At 41.4% G+C, this 26,228-nt stretch overlaps 1 protein-coding gene across 1 annotated transcript; it reads left to right on the top strand.

Moving 5' to 3' along the window:
* Window positions 1-722: 722 nt before the first annotated feature.
* On the top strand, window positions 723-22,571 carry SH3GL2 (SH3 domain containing GRB2 like 2, endophilin A1). Its single transcript, XM_086629302.1, has 8 exons — window positions 723-788; window positions 5,255-5,327; window positions 10,167-10,310; window positions 12,070-12,203; window positions 13,466-13,624; window positions 15,100-15,203; window positions 18,513-18,643; window positions 22,372-22,571. Exons 1-8 carry the CDS (start codon window positions 780-782, stop codon window positions 22,569-22,571), a joined length of 954 nt encoding a protein of 317 aa, XP_086485428.1. The 5' UTR covers window positions 723-779.
* Window positions 22,572-26,228: the final 3,657 nt, after the last annotated feature.

Raw genomic sequence — 26,228 nt, 5'->3', positions numbered from 1 at the left:
TTGTATCTATCTATCTATCTATCTATCTATCTATCTATCTATCTATCTATCTATCTATCTATCACTTTTATTTATAAACTTGATTTTTATGGTGAAGGTGTGGTTGTGGCTTGAGTCAGTGCGTTTCTGAGAGTTCTCAGGCATGGGTACCTATTGTCTTCTGCATGGCTAGAGTCAGGCCTTGGGAGCTTCTTCTTGTTCTGTGCTTAGGCGTGATTGTTACCCTTGATGTTGCATTGATACGCACTGGTTAAAGCAACTGGGGCTGTTTTTCATCTCTGATGAGAAATCTTTTAACGCCTTGATTCCTTCCTCGGTTCATTCTATCAAGTCACCTCCTTTTTGATCAGCACACATGACCATGGATACTGCTGTCTACTAAATACAAATCTATCATTGCTGATTAATGGCTTGATAAGCTCCAAGATACAGACAATCACTCGACAGAGAAGTAGAGGTGTGATCTTGCAAAGACATAATAGTATGTACTCCTGACGCTAGCAGAAGATTGGATCTCTGAGACTTAAACAGCTATATATTATTTTCTGATTGTTTAACTTAAGTTAAAGTGTGTTTGAGGTAAGTTTTTCAGAAAGAATAATAATATGTCTGAATGTTCTGCCAACTTACAGAAAAAAACCCAACATGTTTCCTCAGGAAAACATGGTGGCTAGATTTTTTGCTTATTGCTGAATCTGTTGTTCTTTTTTTAACTGCAGAAAGTGAGTGAAAAAGTAGGAGGTGCTGAAGGAACCAAGCTAGATGATGACTTCAAGGAAATGGAAAGGGTAAGTCTAGACACAGATGTGTGTATTCATTATTAACATTTATTTTTCCTTTCTAGGACAGGAATTTCAAAGCTTTTGCCCCTGAATCACTCAAATAATTTTGAAAGGCTTAACTTTTATTTAGAAGGGCTGAGCTTTCTGTTTCTTCTTTTTTTTTTTAATTTTCTAACCAAGGCATACATAATATATGACACTGTTTATAATGCCAATATTTTGTTCAGAGATTGAGGCTAATGTCAGCTACAGATTAGTTTCAGTTAACCATTGTAGCGGATTTCTGAAAAGAATCATAGATACCAGGTTGGAAGAGACCTCAAGGATCATCTGGGCCAACCTTTCTTGGCAAATGCACCATCTAGACAAGATGGCCCAGCACCCTGTCCATCCAAATTTTAAGTTTCCAAAGTTGGGGAATCCACCAGTTCCCTGGAGATATTATTCAATCGCCGATTGTTCTCACTGTGAAAATTTTTCCTCTTATGTCCAGTCGGAATCTCCCCAGGAGTAACTTGTACCCATTACCCCTTGTCTTTTCCATGTAACTCCTTGTGAAAAGGGAGTCTCCATCTTATTTGTAGCCACTCTTTAAACACTGGAACATGGTGAGAAGGTCTCCCCTAAGCTTTCTTTTCTCAAGGCTGAACAAACCCACATCCCTTAGCCTTTCCTCATACGGCAGGCTTCCCAATCCTTTGATCGTCTTTGTGGCCCTTCTCTGGACCCTCTCCAGCCTGTTCCCATCTTTTTCTCATAGCTAGGACCAAAACTGAACACAATATTCCAGGTGTGACCTGACAAGCGCTAAGTAGAGTGGGATGATGACTGCTTTATCTCTGCTGGTGATGTCCTTGTTGATGCAACCCAGCATCTTGGCTTTCTTTGCCACAGCAGCACACCATTCACTCATAATGAGCTTGTTGCCCGCCAAGACCCCCAGGTCCCTTTTCCACAGAGCTGCGTCCCAGATTATGTTTTCCAAGATGCAGGACCTTACACTTGTCCTTGTTAAACTTCATAAGATTCTTGTTAGCCCACTCTTCCAGCCTACTCGGGTCTTCCTGCAGGGTGGCTCTTCCTTCCGAAGTGTCCACTTCCCGACTCAGCTTGGTATCATCGGCAAACTTCATATTGATCCCATTATCCAAATCACTGATGATGATACTGAATAACATTGGGCCCAATATGGATCACTGGGGGACCCCACCTATGACAGGTCACCAGTTTGAACAGGAGCTATTTACTGCCACCCTCTGGGTGCAGCCGGTCAGCCGGTTCCCCACCCACTGCACAGACCACTTGTCTAGACCATAATGCATCAGCTTCTGTAGGAGGAGGCTGTTGGAAATTGTATCGAAAGCCTTGGAGAAATCTAGGAGGTAGACAATGTCCACCACTTGCTCACCATCAGCCGAGCAGTTTACTTTGTCACAGAAGGGAATCAGGTTTGTCAAGCATGATTTGTCCTTGGTGAATCTGTGCTGGCTTTTCCCAATCATGTGCTTCATTTGACGTGTGATAGCCCTCAGAAGGATTTGTTCCATAACTTTCCCAGGGACTGAAGTAAGACTGATGCGCCTCTAATTTCCTGGATCCTTTTTTAAGCTCTTTTTGTAGATGTGGATGACATTAGCCTTCTTCCAGTCTTCTGAGACATCTCCCGATCTCTACAACTTCTCAAAGGTTATGGAGAGCACACTCACAATGACATCAGCCAGCTCTCTTAATGCCCTTGGGTGGATATTGTCAGGGCCCACTGATTTGTGGGAGTCGAGCTCCTGTAACAGTTCACGTACTGACTCTTCTTTCATTGATGGTGGATCTGTGTTTGCATCAACCTGGGTTTTTGTTCTCACTGTTGGGGCCCGACAGTGCTGGTAAAGGCAGAGGTGAAGAAAGTGTTGAGAGCCTCTGCCTTTCAGTGTTGTTGGAGGCTAATTCACCTCTCTTGTTTAACAGGAAGCCAGTATTTTCCTTCTGTTTTTTCTTGTTGTTTATGTACCTGAAGAACCCTTTCTTGTAGTTTTTGACATCTCTGGCCAATTCCAGTTCAAGCCGAGCTTTTTCTTTTCTGACTGCATCTGTGCATCTCTGCGTGCCCTGGCAATGCCCTTGTAGTTCTCAACGAGTATTCATCCACTTTTCCATCTCTGGTACACTTCTCATTTGGTTTTGAGCAGACTCAGAAGCTTGCAGTTAAGCCAAGGAGGTGTCTTGCTGTACCGACTTCCCTCACCTTTAAAGGGGATGAACTGTTTTTGTGCTTCCAGGAGAGCGTTCTTGAAAAACTGCCAGCACTCACTAGCTCCTTTATCCTCCATGGAAGCTTTCTGCAGAATCCCTCCCAGCTGAGTTCTGAGCGAGCAGAAGTTTGCTATTTTGAAATCTAAAACCTTTGTCTTAGTACTGACCTTCAGCATGTTCAGCAGGATCCCGAACTCCACAATCTTGTGATCACTGCAGCCAACGCTGTCACTAACCGAGATGCTACGACAGAGAAAGTCCATCTACAAGATGGTCATTTCAGTGGCAGAGGATGCCTGTAATTCTCAGCTCCATCAGTCAAGAGGAGCAAGAGCTGTCTGCTCAAGGGGGTTGACAGTGCACTGGAATATTCATTCATAGGTTCAGAGATCCTGTTAGGCAGCTTCCACTAGCAAAGTGCCTGGGGTAGATGGGGCTAACCCCCCAACAGACTGCTTGGTGAGGCTGTCAGTGGCAGCACTGAGTGTTTCTATGGAGAGGGGAGGGGAGAACCAGCCACAGCTGTGTGTGGCAATGATAATATTTCAGTTAGAAGGATAAGTAGGGACAGGGATTTTTTCTGGCTTTGACTTTGAAAGATGCTATCAAATCTTGTAACACAAGCTGCTGTTAGGTGATTTGTAGGGTACTGGCGGATAGATAGCTCTGATCAAGAGAAACAGAAGCTATTTATCTGTGCATTTGTGTAGTGAGATGGGAATAAAACCTTGGATGGAAAGTAAAGGAGAAGGGCATATCCTTTGTACTTCTTGCAGCAAAAGTACTGCAGTTGGTTGCTCCCCTTCTGCCCAGCTTCCCTTTGAACCTGCCACAAGTATAAGGCACCACCATCAAAACTGGAAGATGTTAATGAAGATTCAGAAAACTGATGCAAAGTTTAGGGTGGAAAATAGGACATTCCAACAGCCAGGGGTGAATCACTTGTAATGCTGGTGGGCAGCATGGGTTGGCAGCCTCGGAGATAAGAGCACTGAGAGTTGAGAAGAGAATGGAGTAAACTCAACGGTTGCCTCCACGCTCGCCACCTGGCCCTGTGTCGCTTGCCAGCTTTTCTGCAGGCAGTGGACACACTCCTTCTGCCTGTCCCCAGCCTTCTGTTCCCTCACCCCCACTCTCCTCTGGAGCCTTCTAGCTGTTTCTGGACTCCCTACCAGGCAGTTCAAGCTACTTATTCGCCCAGGGCTGGCAGACCTCTTCTGCTTCTTTGTGTAAAGCATAGAGCCAGACCTGGCAGATGGCAATGGTGAGAGGAAACAGAAAAGAGGTCAGTCACAGTGTGCCGCAACCAAGCTGTCTCAGGTGTTCTTTTTTAAAATAGGAACTTACCGTTGTGGTAAAGGAGCTCACTCTGTGGGACACAAACTACCCTGCAGAGAAATGCAATGTGTCGTCATAAATGAAGAGTACAGGACAAGTTACAGGGATCCCCAAATCTGCCAAAGCAGCATTTTTTTCTTTGAGACCTGATTCTGAAAGAGAGTAGTTGCATACTTTGCTATATGCAGTTTAGGAAGCTGATGCGGAGTACTTCTTAAGAAAGAAAGAATTCCTGTTACAGTTGAAGAAAGTAATGCGATTCAATTCTAAATATTTTAAATTCCTAATATAAAATAATTCTTCATGGAGTCAGCCAGGGGAAAGAAATGGTCAGTGCATCCATGCTGATAGGTTTCTTGAAACTGGAAACTGAGTGATAACTAGTCTTCCTTAGCCCAATTCTACCAGATCTCTCTCTGAAAGAGGTAGGCAGCCAATTTTAACATTGGTGATAGACTTTGACTGACACCTGCTTTTCTTTGATTTTGCCAATTATTAGGGGGTCAAAGATGGTTAATTCTTCAAAGAGTTTCAGCAACCATTCTATGAAAAAAGTTTTCCCTATTGCGGATGCTTCCGAGGGTGATGTAAAGAATATGCACGGTACAATGAGTCATATCAAATTCCTGATACATCCTGAAGTACTCTGTACTAATGGCCTCACTTGAGAATGGATCTGCTATAAACTGATATGATGGACACATGCTTTGGTAGTTTTCCAGGTATTATCGCCGTTCTGGTACCAGGGCTGTTCTCAGGGACGTAAAAATAAAATTATAAGAAGAGTTAAAAGAATTTACGAGAACAAAAAGAAGAGAGAAAAACACCTTTCTTTTGTCTAACATCTTTTTTTCATGTTTCTTTTTGTTTAACTCTGTGTTCTTTAGAAAGTGGATGTCACCAGCAGGGCAGTTATGGAAATAATGGCAAAGACAATAGAGTATCTTCAGCCTAATCCAGGTAATGTAATTTCACAGTACTTGCAGCACTCTTTGAAAATACTCTTTGTCACCAATATATAGTCTGATGGGTCTCGTCCTCACTGGTGCAGTTAAGATTAATAGAAAATTGGTGAAGTTACTGTGAAGTGAAAGACAGAGGTGAGTACAGGCTTCTGTGTTAGGCTGTCAGGGGGAATGGAGACTGGCTTTGGGAGGCTTGTTTTCCTTTTGTGTGTTCTTGCTTTAGGTAAGGGGACAGCATATGCCTAGACACCAGGTGTATTTACTTGCAGGCATCTGACTGTCAGCACTGTGAGCATGGGGGGGCTCCCTGGGAGCTGGAGAAGGCTGCGGAACTCTCCAGGGGTGGTAGGGCAAGGGCTGGCAGCCAGGACTCATCCCACTGCTCCAGCCAGGAGCGGGGCAGCCAGGGGGCACTGGGGCGGCAGCAGCTCTGGGCATCGGGCACCTCCCTGGGTATGGAGACGACTGAGGCCAGGCAGTCAGCCCACAGGTGCGGATCTGGATCAGACACAGTGAGGATGTCTGCGTGAGACATCTCTTTCTTCTGCAGTCCCAGTCGTTCACCCTGTGTGAGGGAAAAGAACCAGGCAGGCCTTGCAGACCATGGGAAGAAGGACAGAGCTCTGAAGCAACGTCCTCCAGGGCACAGGAAGAGATGTAGCACCACCTTTCACCTGGTCCTCTAGCAATTTCCGATCCTCGTCAGAGTTATTTCGAAAGAGAGGGTACAAAAGAGCTGTTGATGCCGAACTGGAGAAAAGGGCAGATAAACGGACGTGATCAGAGATGACTAAATTGAACCTTCAAAATAGAAATAAATTATTGGTTTCCATGGGGAGATGGAAGAAAGGTTTTGTGATTAGGCTGATGAATTGCTGCGTGCCTCTCTCTTGCCAAAGGATCCTCACAAGGAGGGGTGATCTGGAGCTGTTACAATCAAGGAAACCATTAAATTTAAGAACTTTAGATTCTCATAGTGATCTAGGAACGTAAGGGATTTGATACTAGTGTAAGTCAATGCCGGATTCACTGGTAAGGTCAATGGAGTTATGCTTGTGCAAAATTAGTGTGAAGGTAAAATGAAGCCCTCCATCATCCCTAAGTATCTTAGAGTTTCATGGAGGTACAGAACAAATTCACTCATTCTCTGTGAGGAAAATGTTTCCTAGTAGCTGGGAACAAATTCGAACTGGGGTGAAATATTTTAACACCAATGTGGTAGGATGAAGGACTGTTGCTGGTATAGCTTAATTGGTGATATTTTTATGTTAGACCACAGAGGAAAGTAGGATAATTTGATGATGCTGCCAGTGGATTAAAAAAAGGAGGAATAACATTTACAAGTGCAAGAACTGCTAGAGAGAAAATAATGATGACTAGAACGGTTTCTATGTCAACAGATGAAATACTGTTTATGACTTGAGTCCACAGCTTCATTTCTCATTGTCAACAAGCACCCTGCAGGAGAAGCAATAGGATTGACAAACATTATGGAGCTAGTGATAAAGTTGTTAACTACTGTCAAGCTGCTGTTGTGCAACATCGTATAGACTGAGTAATAAGCTTTGGCTGTTTAGTGCTTCTCTGGCTGCCTTACTGACACATCTGAGTGATTATGATTGCTGTGAATCAGGATGCTCACAGCAAGGGCAGAGAGCGAAGTTTCTGGAAGTAGCTAAGGGTGTGATTTCAGGCACCTTTCGTCTGCTTGTGGCATGTGCAAGTAGGATCAGAAAATTAAAAATGTAATAGGCAGGAGGAAGATTTACTTTCTTGCATATCAAGTGAAATCAAATTATTCATTTCACAGCTGGGTAATGGTAGCAGATGGAGTAAGAGGAAAGGAGGACTGACTCTTTTCAGCTGTCGCCTGATCTTGGGTTGGTTTATGCCAATTGCAAAAAGGCTCCCTGTAATGAGAATTTCGTGGAAAATTAGTTCTTTTTTTCAATAAAATAAAAAATTGCCTCTTTAAAATTCTCCATACAACTATATTACTATTTACCTGGGGCACCAACAATGCTGATTTCCAGTATTTCCTGTTTGCTTTCTCATTTTCATAAAAAAATAGAAACATTACATTGGGAAAAAGGGGAAATTTAGTGAAAAAAAAATTCTTTAACAGCAATATTTAACAGAATATTTTCTTTAAAAGTTTAAGAGGGTTTGGGATGTAGCATGCATTCCTTGATAAGTAATAATGTGCTCTGAAAACCTCAATGTGCTTGGATAACAGTTCTGCAGTGCTAGAGATCAGTTGGCTTCACAGTGTTTTGAAGGATCAATAAATGAAGTATGCAGCATTGTCTAACTTCACTAAACAATTAATTAATACTGGAAGGAAAAAGAAAATGGAAATGGAAATGGAAATGGAAATGGAAATGGAAATGGAAATGGAAATGGAAATGGAAATGGAAAACAAAAAGGAAAAGGAAAAAAGGAAAAAAAAAAAAAGAAATGGGAATGGAAGGGAAGAGAAAAGGATCTTAAAGACAAAGGTGAATTTATTGAAAGAGATGTTGGGCTGAGGTTAGTGTGAATAAAAAAGCTTTTTAGATTTCTCGGTCATGAAAAAAACAAAGGAAAGCTGAAAATAACTAAAATGGAACATGATGAAGGCTCACAGACTTTCTGTGCAGATGTGCATGACCATGATTTCAAGAAAAAGAGGTGTGGGATGAACAAGATTGAAAGTACAAAGAATGAGCAATTGAATCCACTGTTGAAGCTTCTTTTGAACTCTTTTGGCAGTATTCTTATGGTTTGCCGTGGCTCTGTTAACACTAATATTAAGGTGAATCATTAGTGACACCATGAAAGTCAACGTAAAGGAGAGAGAGAGCAACTGGAAAAAGAGCCAAGTGTTCAGGTCACTTCCATGTGGTGTTTTGTGCATCTCTGCCTGTCCTCACTCAGGTTGAAACATAACTTAGAGAAAAAGGCTTGTGGCACTGACACAGTAAAGCAGCAGAAATGAAAGGGCTCAGGATGGGATTTTGAGATTGACTGAGCACAAACCTACCTCTGCTCCCATTGAAGTTAGTGGGATCAACTTCAAAAGGAAAAAGTGGAATGAGACCACTGGTGGATGTATTCTAAGATTTCCTACTAAATCAGGATTCTAATGTAATCGTTATTAAATGATTAAATGAATCCCTGAAGCATGAATTTTTCATGCTTACCTTTCTTCTCTTTATGATTCGTTTCTTGCGTTTCACTTATTGTCCTTTTCATCTCTTTTTCTTTCCTTTTGCTTTCTACTCTTACCTGCCTGTCCAGAATATAGCCACTTGGTTTTTTTTTTATATTCCCTCTTACATTTGTTTTCTTTTATTTCTGAGAATACTCCTATTTGTTCCTGTTTTAATTCAGCTTGCTGCCTCCATTACCCTGACTGATTTGTTTGTGCCTTAGTTTCTTTTGTGCTTCTGTATTTTCCCATCACTGTGTTTAAAGGCCAGACACTTCGTTAAAATGCAGTTTCTTACACTGAAGAGTCAGCCAGTCTGCTGTAGTTTTGTAGTCAGTAAAAACAAAGTATGGAGAAATTCAGATGCTGAAAAGCATGATTAGTGGCACTCAGGGGCAGTGAGAAAGCTTACAAAAACATAATTACTATATGTTAAAAATATGTTATCCTTTCACAGCTGCTTCTCAGGCAAAATAAGTACTCTGATGCTTGCCTGATTTTCCTGTGTTTCTGTGTCTATGTCTGTGCCTACATTTGTACACCACAAAGTGAATCACATTCAGCAGCAAGAACCATTTATTTATATGCACTTTCAACAATAAATTAAGAGCAAAACACTTGTTGACTCCAGTCTGCCAATGTTTTGTTTTGTTGCAGAAACGTGTGCCAGGTTGAGTTTTGACCAATGAAATCAGTACACAACAGTGTGACCTACTAACATTCTGTAAACAGAAGTACTAACTCATAAGAGCAACTAACAAAGTCAAACCTTTGCGAGGAGGAAGGTGGAGACATTCATAGCTGCCCATCTGTAGCACACACAATAATGTAGGTAGAGACATCCACTGAGTCAGCTTTGTTGGCAATAGGATTTAGCTGGCAAAATTTAAAGTCAAGTGCCATTAATTAATTCACTCTCTGCAGGCCATTCACAATCTGCAGTTGCAAAAATTCACTGAAACACATCATCAAACAAATTAGTTCTTTTATGTTTGCTGTCTTTGTTTTCATCAATTATGATAATTGTCAGCTTTCTTCTGATCTGCAGTTGTGTAACTGAAATAAAGTACAAGCTAAAATACCGTTGAAAAATGTATTTAAGTAGGAGTTACCCAAAGCCCCATAAAAGCAACAAGTTTTTATGTAATTTTCTACAATAGAAAGAGGTTCAAACATTTAAAAAATGTGGGCATTACAGTTTAATCTTGAGGGTGCCTAGTCTGGATTTTCCTTGAGAGGAAGGCTTGCTCAATCTGCTGTCCATCTGGTACTGGAGGATTTTAAGATTAAGAATATGGGAGTAGCTTAAAGCGTTTTCTACCTGAGTTGTAGCATGTGTCAGACATGCTATCCTGGGAGTGTTCCTGGCCTTTCTTCTGTCCAAGTCATTTCAAGGGAAGCTTTGACTTAAAGTTCAGGACTGAACCTCCTCTCTGGCCTACCAACAGAAGAAAAAAGTCAGTGAACAGCAACATTTTGTACCTTTGCTTTAAAAATAATTGATGAAAAACAGGGCTTAGTCCTAAACTTAGATAATGTCCTTCAAATACATTGTAGGTAGCTCTGATAAATTTAGAGAGTGCATTCCTGTTTCCATAGTCAAACTATTCCACGTTTGTAACCTCTGTCACTTGCCTGCTTCAGCTTCCAGGGCTAAACTCAGCATGATCAACACTATGTCAAAAATTCGAGGCCAGGAAAAGGGACCAGGTTACCCTCAGGCTGAAGCCTTGCTGGCAGATGCGATGTTGAAATTTGGCCGAGAACTTGGAGAAGAATGCAACTTCGGTAACTTGATTACTTCCCTTTCCTTTATAATGCAATAAAAATGGAAGAAAAATTTAATATAGAGTTCATTATCAAAGTGTTGTGCTCTTGTAAAGGAAGAACTTCTGTAAGAAGCATCAGAGTTCTGCTTCATAAGATTTCTCCTTTAAGGTCAGTCTAGGCCTGTTGAGTATCTTTTGCGGGTTTGGATTAGAGATTTTTTTCTTGTGGATGAAAGTCAGATTGTTTCCCTTTGGACCTATATCCATATAGACTTTAAGCTCTCTGTCATAGATTATGTTACTGGGGATGTGTTGAGATGAAAGATATACATGTTCAGAAATCATATTATTGTCTATGCATGTGTACAGTAAAACCCTTTTGTCCTCAGAATCCTTATAATAAATGTTATTGTCTTCATTACAGGCAAGGAGTAAAGGCTAATAGATTTTTAATAGACTTCGACCTTTTTTTCTGACCAAATTCAACATTTTAAGTCGGTAGTGAATAATCCTGTCTTATTTGTCAACCACTCCTCCCTCCAAACCCCAAATGAGTTTACAGCTGCCTGAGTTAGAAATGTTAAACTGAGATTTAACATGGTGTTCTTCAACAGTAGAGGTGCAACTAAGAGAGATGACATTCATGACAGGATCCTTTGTCTTTCTGTCCTATTTGTGTGGGCTTTTCTGTGGCCATTTTTATATGACAATACACAGGACCATCAAATAGGGCTGTGAAAATTCTATTTCCTGTTTGAATCTTCATAAAATGTTCCTGGCAAAAAGACATCTGCAATGGGAAAGGTACTTTCTTGTTTGTTTTATGAATTTAGTAGCTAGCTTGGCAGATGTATGTTGATTTGTGCTGAAGACTACTGAACTGTTTTTTTTTTTCATTGGTTGCCTCTCATTCACTAAATTTCAAACACATTTTTAAAGGGAAAACGAGGAACTAATAGAATTTAGTTTGTGCAAATTGCTGTATATTCCCTGATGATTGCAGTAGCATCCAGCAGAACAGATACAGCAATTATTTTCACATTCTTAACTAATAGAAGCTATTATGGCTGTTTGTCATTCTTCGTCTGGGTCTGGCAGGCTCTCTAGTTTTGCAGTGCATTGCTGGCATCCCCCGCTTGGGAGACAAAGCTTCTTCTGATTTCTCATATTTTTAGGTTTTCAGACCCTTTGTATTCTTTGAAAGTGGATTTTTTTTCCACCAACCTACACCTCAAATCAGGAGGTTATTTTTGTGCTTCTTGCTTTTAGTTTTATGCAGAGGAAAACTTGAGTAGGTGTGTGAAGTCGATAGTTTAATAAAAAAAAAATCATTAAAAAAATCTATGAAATTGTTACGAATTTTTACATTTGATACTGTCACTGTTAAGATGCAAACAGGGAGACCTAGACTTGTGTTAGAGCTGGTTTTGTATGCAGTCTAGTGTCTGGTGATGGCAACACTGGAGCAAATACAGATAGTTCTTTTCTAGCATTTTTGTTTCACTGGAGTGAGAAATGAACGGACAATGAGGGGAGTGGAGGAGGCTGTCTTGACACAGCGTGGATTTCAAGTTCGACTGTGTTACAAAGCATAAACTCTGGGGGCTGCAGAAGTATAAAATCCATGTTGCCCTTTCACACAGTGCATCATACTCTGTTTCTTTGCTAAACTTGAGACTTAAAATGAAACGTTAAGTGAAATTTCCATGACTCAGTCTCGTTCTACAGTGATTTGGAACCAAGGTATTTTGAGATGAACTGGACGCATTTTCTTTCAGGACCAGCGCTTGCAGATGTGGGAGAAGCTATGAAGGAGCTTTCTGAGGTCAAGGACTCTTTAGACATGGAAGTGAAACAAAACTTCATTGACCCACTTCAGAATCTCCATGACAAAGATCTGAGAGAAATACAGGTATTGCCTTCAATGTGGCATTTTAATAATGCCAAATGTGCACGCTGCGTGTATGTTCAAAATTTATGTTAGCTGTGTAGCTTAAAACAGACTTACAGATTCTCAGAGGGTCTAATTTGAGTCTCCTTTGGCTTGAGTTTTACTTCTCAGTTCTGTCTCTCTTGTTGATCGTTTAGAAAGGGAAAGATCAAAATTCAAACATTTTTTGATGGTAACATCAGGCTTATGCAGGCATGAGCATAGTACTCTGATCCTACTGTTTGAAAGCTTTTTTCACTTAATAGATGAACAGATGTTTACATTCGATTTTCCAGTATGTGACATGTGATGGTGTTTCAGTAGTTGCCTCTAGACTGGCTCTACTCTTTTGTCTGTATGAAGACTGTGTCTGAAACATTCCCAGAAATTATGAACACTAACACTGTTTGCTTGCATGCATTACGTAATTAGTAATCCAAGAACGAGCCAGCATTTACACAACCTGATTTTATAACTGTGGAAGTAAAAGTGCCTTCTGATTCAACAAACACTTATCTGTGTAAGTAACTGTTCTTCTGAGCTCAGTAAGACTTTCATGTTGTTAAATATATGTGAACGAAAGAGATCTTAGGCACTTTGTTGTCATTTACAAAGTTGATAAAGTTATAAATACCATAATAGATGACAAATTGATTCTTCTGAAGCAAGGTAAATGCCTAAAGTATTCATACTCATGCTTGTAGCATTAGCTTTTGGCCAGCTTGGTGTGGCAGCTGCTAAACAGGTTACGTCAGTTAACAAACTAGAAAATCTTTGATAAGAGATAATATTAACATCCTTTGGTGGTCTCATAGAAATGATACAAGGATTTTCTGTGTTGCTTTGTTTGTGAGAACTGTTACACAGGCAAAAACATACTAACTTGTGCTTTTAACAGATCTTTCTCTTAAACATCTAGGGAAAAAACATAGTGTTCAGGTAATTCTGCATCAGAGTTAAAAAGCTAGAAACTTGCGTATCTTTTATCCAGGTGGCAAGTGGCGTTCTGCGTAGCCATTTTTTAATGTTGAAGTACTGTCATTTATACAGCAGTGCACTGTGGCCTCTTAAATGGGAAATAAAACCACCTACTTCGTTGTTCTGTATTTCTCCCCTCTGGGGAAGGGTCAATATACAACAGCACGTGCTTGCAAATGTGTGTGGACTACCTGATTATAATGCCATACAAGGAGACTTGGGGAACATCCTTTATTCTGTGCTTTTGGTTGCCTTTTTGGTTTTAGCATCACCTAAAGAAAATGGAGGGTCGACGCCTGGATTTTGATTACAAAAAGAAAAGACAGGGCAAGCTCCCTGATGAAGAACTTCGCCAAGCTCTGGAGAAATTTGATGAATCAAAAGAGATTGCAGAGTCAAGCATGTTCAACCTTCTGGAGATGGATGTGAGATATCCTTTGTTAATCTTTGAGCTGAATCTTAAAAAGAGAAAGATACTGTAGTCTAAAGCAGTCTGAAGCTTCAAAGCCTTCTTACATTCATGGCGCCACAGATTGCTGTCACTATACAATGGAGAAGCACTTGCCTCCTTGGTGGGCTCAGTGGGAGGCTCAGAAGCTATAGTCAGGTACAGCTTCCACATGTAGGACTAATCTTACAGGTATTTTATAGGTAACGGCGCTAAAACCATGTATCCTCTGTAGCATCATTGTGCTTCCTAACTGCATAGTGTTACTTACAAACCCAAAATATCTTCCTTCTTAGAATTATGTGAATGTAAGTCATGACTTTTACTTAGCTGAGCTTTTTGGGTTTGAGCCAAGGCTTTTGCTCAGGTGTGTGATAGGCTGCTGAGAGGACTGGTAAAGATCAGAGATGATGAACACACAACCTCATGGTCTCTGGTGTAATCAGATGCAATAAGGAATAGAAAAGCCAAAGTTAATGTGACTGCTCAAATCTGACTCTGCAGCATATTTTTAGTTTACAGGCTGGTTTAGAATTGAGCATCTATTAGTTTTTTGTAGTCTTCTATTTATAATTAATGTTGAAACTGTAAAGTCAAGAGAGGAGGAAAATTTGTCTCTTCTGGAGGAAAAAAACATTTCCACTGAAGTCTGCCTTACAGAATATGTGATCAAAGGAAACTCAGTTTAAATATTTCTATTGAAGTAAATGATTGGATTTATTTAAAGTTTTAATACACACCTAATTTAATTCTTCGTTTTGTTACCAGATTGTTGTAGACGGGCCATAACAAACCTGAAAACATTTGCACGTTAAAACCTAAATACAGCTCTACTGAAATGAAAGAAGTATAACAAATTTATAGTTTTAATCCTAGCACTAATATCCAATCCCATGTGGCCAGATAGTGTTGGCTTGCATTATGTTATTCTGGCATTGTGTATTATGGAAACTGCTAGCAATTGCATTGCCCACATAAGAATTTTGGATATTTTTTCCTCATGATGTAGAATGCTGTCTGCCTTCACTACAAATATTCTGCATCCAAGAGTACATAGTATCTTCCTGTTTTGGTCTGCTTCACACGCCGGAATACAGCAAAAGCGTGACCGTAGTCCCTGTGGTTTTGTGCCTGTCAAAGACAGGGAGGAAGAAGGTGTATGATGCTCTCATTGCAGTGCTTGCTGAATGAGGTAGGTCTGTAGGCTGCTGTTTGTGCAAACCAGCCGTGGAGATGACGAGCGAAGAAGAGTGCAGTTACCATTCCAGATCAGGCCGTAAACCAGACGTGGTGACGAATAAAGACTGGTGTGTAACTATTTACCAACGGCAAAGAGGAATCAAGTTTTTAGAGAGGCTGCCTTTGCAGTGCCAGTGTGACAGTGCTCTTTACTCGCTGTTGCTAAGCTGTTAGCACTCACCTAAGATCTGGTGTTTTAATGTCAATCCTCAGATTGAACAAGTGAGCCAGCTTTCTGCTCTTGTGCAAGCCCAGCTGGAGTACCACAAGCAGGCCACACAGATCCTGCAGCGAGTTACTTCTAAGCTGGAAGATAGGTAATGCATTTTTTGTAAGTTTGTCGAATTGTTTTTTTGTTGTTGTTTTACAGAGGCGGAAAACGTATAAGTAGAGTGCAACGCTGTTATCTTTTGCAACTTGGTAACTGGATGTTTATGAAAACAAAGGCCATTTCGTTAGGCAATGGCGAGTTGAGGTTTATACGTTCTGGAGATAGATATACTTCTGACTGGATGAGAACTGAGTTCAGGAAAGCATATCAGCCTAGTTAAGTGTTAAATGTGATTTAACTGAAAGCAAGTGTTTATAAATACTGGAAGTCAGTGGGATTTACAGCTTTGGATTATTTACCATTCCTGCAAATAGTCTTTCTGAGAGAAGATGTTAATGATTGCTGTTGAAAAATAGTATCTTGTTACAGTCTCATCTACCTGAAGATCTTCCTGAGCCAGGTAGTGAGACCCCCGTCATTGGCCGCCTTAATAAATACTCCTTTTTTTCCAGCTTTATTATCAGATCAGACTTGATACAAGGCTTAGCTGAGTTTACCTCTTCCGTCGTCTTTTCCGTAACTGTGAATGCTATCTCAGAATTGATACAATATCTTTCTAATAAAATTTTAGAGTTTTTAGTTTAGGATTTTTGTTTCTATCCACAAAAAACAGATTGTACCCCCTTGAAGTGAGGAAAATAACGTTTGTAAAATTTATCAGGTTCCCACACACATGTCTTTCTTCAAGGAAACTTAACATACAGGAAAGATTTCTTTAGTCCACGTGGTTCTGGAAGACTCTTTCTAGAAGCTGGATGTAATTCCCAAGAGCAGATAATGTTCACCTACTGTTTGAAGGCAGCTTTTAAATCGTGCGTGATTCTTTGCTGTTCTCTGATGTCAGTAGTGTAGATCTAGTTTCTGGTACTACTGGGTATGTTAATGTTTATTTTCTCAGAGCACACAGTCTGTAAACATCATCCAGTTCTAAGTCTTAAAATTTCTTTGCCATTAGGAGCAGCACTTGTTTTGGTACGTAGGCTGCCCAGCAGGCTGTTTCTGGGTACAGTTTGCTGTAACGCCTAATCACCTAACAGAGTGATTTTCAACACTTCCAAATGAATATTGCAATTCACTTACTTTACAGAAGCATTAAAAAATCCTCAGGAGCAGGTGGGTTGTTCTGTAGTCCATAAGTTATACCATAAAGTGAACATACCTCTCTCTGCAACAGATTTCTCTTCCTGTATCAATTCAGATAGTCCTTTTATTGTTTTGAAACTTCTGCTAAATGGTCAGTATGTTTGCTCTAAGTATTAGCTCTGAATGATTCAGGCTGCTATTCTAGATCATCTGAAGTAAATCTTTTGCATAAACTCACTGTGCATCCCTAATTGTAAAGAGTCAGCTGGCTAAATCATCCTTTGTCCACAGCACTGGACACAAATTAGAGCACTGTGATATGCTCTTGCCAGGGATTAAGCAGGAATGTAGAGCTGTTGTCTTTTCCTGCTGGTGATATGCAGGTGGCAAAGAATACATGGCTTTGCGTTTTGGAGGTTGTTTTCTTGACCATATGGACCAGAAAATAACTAATGCTTTACTTTTACATTGAGCAAATTTGTTACTGTTTACTCCCAGTGACGTCTAGAGCACATACTGCCCACTTCCTAGATGCTTTTTTAAAAATGTGAGTGAACTTGTTTGTGCTGTTGTTTGGCAGGGACAAACTAACTGCTAAGACTGTCCTGTTTAAAATATTGCCTAAATAACTTTAAAAAAAAAAATTGAGGTAGACTGCAAAAATAATGAAAAATTTAAAAATGCACTTGGGTCTTCTATTCTTTCTGGGCCCTTTACGTTAAGCTTCAAAACTTTCTTCAGGAACTGCAAGTGCGAGAATTTTATTTTTCCTTCTACACATTAATGGAAGGCATAACCTTCCTTAAAATACCATGATTCCAGGAACTGGGACATTAGAAACTTGGCGAACATTAGGAGACTTGCAATAAAATTAATAAAATTTGGAAGGTCAGCAAAGGCTTTTCTTTTTGAACTCTTTTTCATCAAGCAAAAGGAGGCTGCAGTTTTCAAAACAGAGTATCGTGACGGAGCAGCTGGGAAGCAGGAGTGGTTTCCGTGGAGATGTTTCTTTTCTCAAGAAACATGTCTTATGCTGAGCTTTTGGGTAATTTTTAGCAAGTCACTAGAACTGTCGCCTTCTAGTTCATATCTGTAAAAAATGGTGTTTGTTTCACAGAAGTATTTAATGTAATAGAACTTGTTTAAGTATTTCGTTCTTCGAAACTTTACTGTTTTGAAGAAGTAACTTATGTTAATAAGTGAAACAGCAAAGCCTTTTTAAGTTATTTTGACAACTTCATTAATTAGTTTTTTTTCAGTAGGCTGTCGTGGTTTAGCCCAGCTGCCGGCTTATGTTTTTGCTTATCAAGAAGAAAAGCAGTCTCTGGGGACTGACTAATATTGATAATATTTTGGATGGTGAGGAAACACTTGTTGTCAGGACCAAAACTCGTTAAGTTAGAAGCACATTTTTTCAATAGATAAATCAAAATGTGCTACCAACAGCAAGTCTGGGGCAGATCTAGAGAAGGTTAGAGAAACCAACTTGTCCTTTCAATACAGAAGTTTTGACTCAAGTATTCTTCCATACGCAGTATTAGAAATACATGTGGCAGTTCTGCTTAAGCTGCTCTGATTCTGTCATCATCCACTCCCTGGATTTTACCCTGGAATCTGAAAATGTACCCTTTCATAGAAATTCTAGATTTCTGAATTGGAAGAATAAGTTAAAAAGAATGATGCGTGTTTTTATTTTGAGAGTCAGGAAAACAGGCTTTTTGTGCCTTTGTGAAACAAGTATTCCAATTTACAAATGAACTAAGTCTGCAACTGAAGTCAGTACATTCCCACACAGTCTCCTCACAAAATGACAAGAGCTGGCATCAGCCAACTGAAGTTAAGGCTTGCCAGGGATAGAAGCAAAAAATCATGCTAAAAATGAGGACAGAGATGCTTGTACAGCCCTTCTGGAAGCATTGCTGATCACATAAAAGGTTTTTCTCCATTAGAAGAGCTTTGTTATTGTTAGACAAAAGGAAGCCAGACAAAATGCCAACTTTCTAGAGTGAAAGATTTAACAACCTCATGGCATGGTCACATCAGGTGGTTTTTAGTAATTTAAACTAATATTGTAAACAAAAAAATGACTCCAAGTGCCAAAACTTGTCTAGTCTGGATGATGAGAACTTCAGCTATGGAAATAAAGATGTTTGTTGCATCTCATTTGTTAACAAGAAACTAGCTCTTGACATTTAAGTTCATGTTTTGGCAGAATAAAAGAGGCATCATCTCAGCCCAGGAGAGAATACCAGCCCAAACCCCGCATGAGCCTGGATTTCACAACTGGTGACAATACTCAGCACAATGGAGGAATATCCCATGCCACCACACCCAAACCATCAGGTAACGGCAGTAGCAATTTGAGAAGAAAAGTCAACTCTGCCTGAAGTTTTGCTACAATACACAAGTTCCATGCTTTCTTCTAGAGATTAGTTCTTCCATAGTTAGGGAAAACAAGAATAAAGATAGTATAGGAGAGACCTGTTTGAACCGTTGTTTCTTCGTAAAGTGTTCCCATCCCCAGGCAAGAGGACAGGGATGGATCATTCACTGCTTTAAATGTGTCTTTGAGTCAAAAATTTCCTTAGTCCTAGAAGCTCAAAGAGATGCTGCTGTACAAAATTCATCTTGAAATATGGATCTTTACAAAATAGGCATTTAGAAAACCAAAAGAACAACTGGAAGTTTTCCATGAAAATGCAAAACCCTGAACGACCCCAAAACCTCCATGACCTTATCCTGCTTTTTAAAACCAGTAATTACAACACCTGACAGTAAAAATCACTAAAAAGAAAAACAGAGCCATCTGAGTGATTTTCTTTGTCCAATTGGGAGCGGCACAAGTGAGATTAAGTGTTTATGTGACTGTGCATAATCATTATCTTAAAGAAGTATTTATTTCATATCAGCACATACTAAGAAAGTCTCATTATCTGTTTCTCACAGTAATGGTCTGTCACCAGGTGTTATGGTGAAGGCTGCCCTCTGTCCGTACTATGACTTCAGTTACTCCAGTTTACCCCAGTGACAATTGCTAGCATGCTCCACCTCGCAAGACTGGATTTTTTCCACTAGATCTTTAATCAGAATTTCTTTCCTTCCCATCACATCCTGATGTGAATCTTTGCTGTTCACCCAGATATAGGCAGCAACAGTGTCTCCATTTGGCACCTGCAGCCAGAAATTGTCTTGCATAATCTTGCAAACTCCTAGTAATGTCACTGTGCTACTGAGGAGGAAGATACAATGAGATTCCTTGTGCACGAGTGTGTCTTGAGTCTTGCATGCCACCAGTAATTTTCTTCTTCACTTCTTTTTTGTAGTGTCATGAACACTTGTCTGTGCCAAGGCAGTGCAGGCTGATGTTCTTGTGTCTCTTCAGCATTCATGTTTTCCTCTTCAGAAAGCAGTATTTAGCGTTTTCTTCAACAGGAGTTCTTCCTTTTAAAAGTGTTTATTGGTCTCAGAGAAACACCTTCTTCTTTGGAAATTCCTTAATGTATGTTTGGGTTGGTTCATTCAAAGCTCTGATCTTCTATGGTCATTAGAGTTTATTTGCTAAGTCTTCTAAGTTTCAGCTGGTAGCAATGAGGGTACCAAACATGTGTTGTAAGGCTTTTTGATGTCAGCTAAATAGTCTTTACGAGAAATTAAGAAAAATACACGGTGAGTGACATGTAAAGAAATGAAAGAAGGTTTCACCACAGAATTTAATAAATTAAATCTGGTATTTGAAAAACTTGCTCTGTTGACATCTGTAGAAATGGGATATTTTGGTCCTAAAATAACTCAAGCATGGGCCTCCTAGCTGTAGTGGGTTGCTGAAATGAATATGCAAAAAGTTTGACTCTGAAACTTACTCGTCCTGAAGACAGCATACAGGAAAAAGCTGACGTGTGTATTCTTAGATGTGCCATTATGGTGGAGTGGCATGTGTCACTTCATTATGGGCACTGGAAGTGCATGAACTTTTACCATAGAAAGTCAAGTAGGAGTGTAAGATTCCTCACAATTTAGTGATGCTAAATCCTAAATATTTTGACTGGTAACAATTTTACTTTTGTTAGGCTTAAAGTTATAGAGACTTTGGGGGCGAGCGAGGATTAGGATAGGGGATGGGAGGAAATTTGTTGATTTCATATAACATATGAAAATCTAATCTAACTAATGACTTGTGACAATATCCCTTAGCCATCCTAAAGAGTTTATGGTCAGATGTTCATGAACTAGTGTCGTGGTTTTAGGCTGATCCAGCAACTAAAACTCACACAGTCTCTCCTTCTCCAGTAAAGTAGAGAGGAGAGAAAAAAAAAACAAAGGGACTGAGGGTTGAGACAAGAACAGAGGGAGCACCCACCAACCATGGTCCTGGGCAAAACAGGCAGAGCTTTTCTCAAAGCAAAACAGTTTATTAATGATTACTTAGAAGGACAAAGGGAAACAAAAACCGATTACTTGAGAGGACAGAAAGAAACAAAACCAGATCTTAAAACCGACACCTTCCCCCCCGCCTCTTTCCTTTTCCTCCCGGCTCTACCTCCTCCCCCCAGCAGCACAGGGGACAGGGACTGGGGGAGTGCAGGTCAGTTCATTCCGTGCTGTTACTGCTGCTTCTTTCTTAAAGGAGAAGGAGTCCTTACACCCTTTTCCCCTGCTCCAATGGATCCCCTACCCACGAGGAAAAATCCACAAATTTCTCCAGCGTGAGTCCAGCCCACTGGAAACAATCCTTCCCCACAGATTGCTCCGGTGTGGGCTTTACCACAGTCTCGGGTACTTAGGGAGCTGTAGCCACTCGCTCCGGCGTGGGTCGTCACGCAGACTCCAGATGCCTCTCTGCCTTGCCGTGCACCCCAACACGACCATCCTCAGGCTCAGGCATCTTCTCCCCACGGGCTGCGAGTGGGTCGCTGCTCCACCGAGGCCGTCCTGGCTGCAGGGGGGCCGCCTGCCATCTCACCACCAGCCGCAGGGGAAACTCGGCTCCGGCACCTCCTCCCGCTCCATCCTCACTGACCTGCTGTCGATGCGGCTGTTTCTCTCAGATCTCAGTCCTCTCCAGGTGAACTCAGCCCAGTGGGCACCCTGGGAGTGGGGTGCCCCCGAGTTCCCCAGCTGGCTCCGCCGCCGCCATTCTCCGTGGGCGGCGCCGGCCCGACGCAGGCAGCTGCCCGGCCGGGAGCCAGGGAGCGGGGGCAGTGCCCTCCTCCCTTCTCTGCTCGATCCTGGGCGAAGCACCTTTTCCGGTCCCTTTGTCCTGACTTAAATAGGGCAATTCGCAGAGGCGCCCTATTGGCTCAATCCCGAGGGGGATGGCAGTCTGATCTGGTGGCCAGAACCAAACCTAACCCGGTTCCAAAACCGGGGAGGTCGCAGGGAGCAAAACCCCTCTCCTGCCACCAGAACCACCCCCCCCCCCTCCACATCAAACCATGACATTTAGCATATTAGAAAGCTTTCCTTTTTAAACTTGTTCTGAATCTATCCTGGTGGCCCTGCAGTCAAGTGTTCTGTGGGAATGGGGAGGAAAGGTCTTTGGAAACTTCATATTAAGATTCAGAGGATTAGGAGCATATACAGTGTTTTACAGTATAGCCACACCAGTGAAGTTTCCAAACAGAGGTCAAAGACGCAGTTACATCTTCACTGTTGTTTTAAGCTACCCTTTACACCACTTACCCAAGGTAAATAGACAAAGCATCTCTGTGCCAGTAAAGCTGGAAATACATTAGGGCTTTTGCTTCATTTTTTGTGTGTTGTAAACAGATAAAAATTAGATTCCAAACTGATGGTAGTCATGCTTTTAGGTGTGGGCTTGACTGTAGCTTGGTTCTGTTAGGATTCTCAGACATTTACAAGCAGTGACATATGAAAACTGAAGGCTGCCAAAAGCTCATAGCTGTCTTCTAGTGAAGTTTAGCAGCCCAAATTTAGATGTTATCAAAGAACTGTCATCAGCATATAGCTGATACCAGAAACTGAAAAATTTATAGTAAGGTATAGTGGTGAAAAGGATATTGTAACTGTTGAGATTTTTAAGCACGTTGTTTCTTTGTGTTTCTTCTCCATAGGTGTTCATATGGATCAGCCATGCTGCCGAGCTCTGTATGACTTCGAACCAGAAAATGAAGGGGAGCTGGGATTTAAAGAGGGTGATATCATTACCCTCACTAACCAGATTGATGAAAACTGGTATGAGGGGATGCTGCATGGCCAGTCAGGTTTCTTCCCCATCAATTATGTAGATATTCTAGTTCCATTACCCAATTAGGATGGCTGATCCACCACCTCTGACCCAGATAGTTGTGTCAGTACCACTGCTTTCAGAATGCTGCTTCTTACACCTTACAAGTGCAAACTGCAGTGGTTAGAATCATCAGTTTCCACTGAGCATCTTTGGTTTACGTGTTGTCGTACTACGTGGTGGTGATGCGTAGTATCTTCTGAGCCAGCATAGTGTGGCTTAGCTTATTGGCCATGCTGGCCTGGTGGTAACCAGAGCCATTACTGAGATGAAGCTCGGAAGATGATGGCAAGCAAAGCAGGTGACTTATAGTGAAGTAGCAGGAAGTGAAGGTGGTATTGGGAAGATAATGCCTATCACCACTGTATTACTTTTCAGTCTTAGTTCTCTGTAAAACGAGGGAAAAGTTCTTGCCATTTCATCTTTCCCTTCCTAATGATACAGTTCACGCAGGTCTAATATTGACTAACCAGAATTGCATCTTCCAAACAAAATGGCTTGCTGTTCTTACGGAGACAGTATAAATGTAGACCCTTCAGTTTCTCAGAAAGTGAACCACTGTACCATGTGTCCTGCTGCTCTCTGCTCATTTTTACATTCTTAGTTATTGTTAAAAGGCCTATTTCCATCCAGAAGTAAACTGGAAACTATTAAATGGGGATTGCTGTAGTAAAAACCTTGGACCGCAAGCAACCTGAATTTGCCCTTCAGGAACTTTAAGCATGCTCATCAAAATGCCAGTAAGAGGGCAAGATGGGGAATAAAACTGGCGTTTGTTAACTGTTTCTTGTCAAGTCTTGGCACAAAATTATGCTGCTTAAGCACCAGACATCCTTTGTAAACTCACTCACTGAGGAATACAGTAACCAACCAAACATGACCCTCACTTCATTTGTTTCTGTCTGCCATGTGTTCTTCGAACATCATTTGTGCATATTCTGCCCTCAATGAGGACTAAATAAAAGTTATCTTTTTGTGTTGAGCAATTAAAGACATGTGGCTGTATATGCAAAAACATTTCCCATATGTTTAGTTGGTTCTCTTGTGTTCCTCCTTCCTGCACTTTGTGTGTACAGTGCTGTGCCTAGCTTCTTGGCATTCTTTTGGTAACAGTTGCAGAAGTTCCCTTAGTTTAGTTATCCAGAGTTCTATTTATCTAAATTGTACAGACTCTTTCAGAGGTTTAGTGTGCTGCTTTGAATGTGCCACTTCAGTACTGGATGATGTGAAATGAAGACAATTCCCTACTGCTTAATGTATAAACTATATCATGGAAAGTATTGATATTTCAAATAAATGCTGAGAGAATAACTAGAATAATGCTGTGGATTATTACTTTGGTGCTCTCAAATCTGTTGTGCTAACTTCAGCTAACAAGAATTTTATTTCACAGAGCATATTCCTTATTTTCTGCAAATGTGAAAAATACTTTTTTTGTCATTATCATGTAGCTTCAGTCAATTAAAACTCTTATGTATAATGGCCCTCGAAAACAGGATAAACTGAACACTGAGCACATTAAATTAGTTTCTCGAGGACCAGCATGCCATCTTGTGGATACAGGTTGTTTCTCATTAAAGAATGCTGGTGTTCACAAACCCCCTAGTAAAGCTTAATGACATGGTAACTTATCATTTATTTTTTCTTTCATATGACACAGTATTTTATTTCATTTTATATTCTTCATTGTACACGTATTGTGGTGAATTAGCCTTGGCAAAAAGCCAAACACCCACCCAGCTGCTCACTCACTGTTCCTCTTCAGTGGGAGGGTAAGAAAGCTTGGGTGGGATGAGATAAAGAAAGTGGGAAAGTGGGATGAGATAAAGACAAAGAGATTGCTTACTGGTCACTGTCACAAGCAAACTAATTTATCACCAATTAAAGTAGATTTGTGTAGTAAGAAACAAAAAAACAGACAGACATTAAAATAGCACCTTTCCTGCCCCATTCCCAAGCTCAAATTCTTTCCTTCACTCCTGACTCCTCCCCACCATCATCAGAGCAAAGGCATGTAGAATGGGATGTTTATGGTCAACCCAGAACAGCTCCTTTCTGCTGCTCCCTTCTCATGGTTTCCCCTCTTCCAGTGCTGGGTCCCTGCACGAGCTGCAGTACGAATATCTGCTGGTATGTCATGGAGCACCTCCTTCTCATCCTTCTTTGTTCTTGATATTGCCTCTGCTTTTATTTTTCCCCTCTTCCTCTCTCTGCCCAGTGTGTTTTGCCTTTTCTTACATATATTTTCTCTGAGTCGCCACCACCTCGCCTGAGGGTCTCAGCCATGTCCTGCAGTGGGGCTGTCAGGGCTGACTGGAACCCGCTGTGTCCAGCACGAGGCATCTCCAGCCTCCCACAGAGGCTGCCCTGTAGCCTTGTCACATAACCTGGGGGTTGTCCCTGCACATGTTGACAGAGACTCTGACAGCGAGAAGAAGACAGAGTCTGACAGAGACGGAGCCTCATTTGAGGCTCAGGTCGAGGTCAGGTTGAACAGGGCTCTGAGTGACCTGGTTTGGTTGAAGATGACCCGGCTCATTGCAGGGGGGTTGGACTGGATGACCTTTAAAATTGCCTTCCAAACCAAACTATTCAAAAAAATTTATATGTGTATATACATACACAACTCTCATTACTTTTTATTGTAGTCCTGGCTTCAATCCTAGGACTGGCCTCCAAGTAATCTTCTGTCAGTTTTTGGAAGTTTTATCTGTTTCAAACCTGATGGCCTGAAACTTTTAACAGCTGCATTAGTGGAGATGTGCTACAGTTAAGAGCTATGTTACAAGTAATTAACCGTGTTAATAATCAAGGCCTAGAAGTCACAAGTCGTACCGCTGAATCCAAAACACACATTTCTGGCCCTGGCACAGCCCTGTTTAATCAGATTAGCGTTTTGTAGTGTTTGTGGACAGCATGCAAACATAGGGTAACTATCTTAGAAATGATTTTACATGATTTAGAGCAAAGGGATAACTGGTGTGCAGTGCTGTCCCACCCTGCTGAGGAGGCCTGTTTTTTAAAGTGTAGGGAAATGTTGTGTCTTTCAACAAATGGGGCCAGAAGGAATGCACAGAAGAGTCAAAAAGTCTGTTACATGCCATCATCTGATGACATGGCCTGGTCTTGACAAGTTGCACAATTCTTGGCAGTTCCGTTTTGCTTCGTTCTCTGTCTTGCACAGGTCATCCCTGAAGAACACTATTCCTCAGGTGGTGAGATCAAAATCTGACTTGGCCACGACAGAGTCTCGGATTCTTAGGGAGCTGTTGCCACTTTCTCCGGCGTGGGTCGTCCCACAGACTCTAGATGCCTCTCTACCTTGTCATGCATCCCACGCTCCATGACTGTCCTCAGGCTCAGGCATCTCTTCTCCAAGATGGCTTCTCCCCGGGCTGCGAGTGGGTCTGTGCCCCATCGGGTCTGTCCTGGCTGCACGGGGGCTGCCTTCCATCTCACCACTGGTTGCAGGGAAACTCAGCTCCAGCACACCGCGTCCCACTCCATCTTCACTGACCTGGTGTCGGTGTGGCCGTTTCTCTCAGATCTCAGTCCTCTCTGGGTGAACTTGGCCCAGCGGGTACCCCGGGAGCGGGGCGCTCCCCGAGTTCCCCCGGCGGCTCTGCCGCCACCATCCTCAGCAGGTGGTGCCAGCCCGGCGCAGGCAGCCCCCAGCTGGGAGCT

Source organism: Tauraco erythrolophus, chromosome Z, assembly GCF_009769465.1.
Source record: "Tauraco erythrolophus isolate bTauEry1 chromosome Z, bTauEry1.pri, whole genome shotgun sequence".
Lineage (NCBI taxonomy): Eukaryota > Metazoa > Chordata > Aves > Musophagiformes > Musophagidae > Tauraco > Tauraco erythrolophus.
Note: the sequence above shows the minus strand (reverse complement) of the source record. Positions and strands in the feature narration are given on the sequence as shown.

Bases quoted from the DNA above. Each gene is read 5' to 3' on its own strand.
- SH3GL2 (XM_086629302.1), top strand. The intron at 13,625-15,099 runs GTGAGATATCCT...GTCAATCCTCAG, and splicing joins TCAACCTTCTGGAGATGGAT to ATTGAACAAGTGAGCCAGCT. The intron at 15,204-18,512 runs GTAATGCATTTT...ATGTTTTGGCAG, and splicing joins ACTTCTAAGCTGGAAGATAG to AATAAAAGAGGCATCATCTC.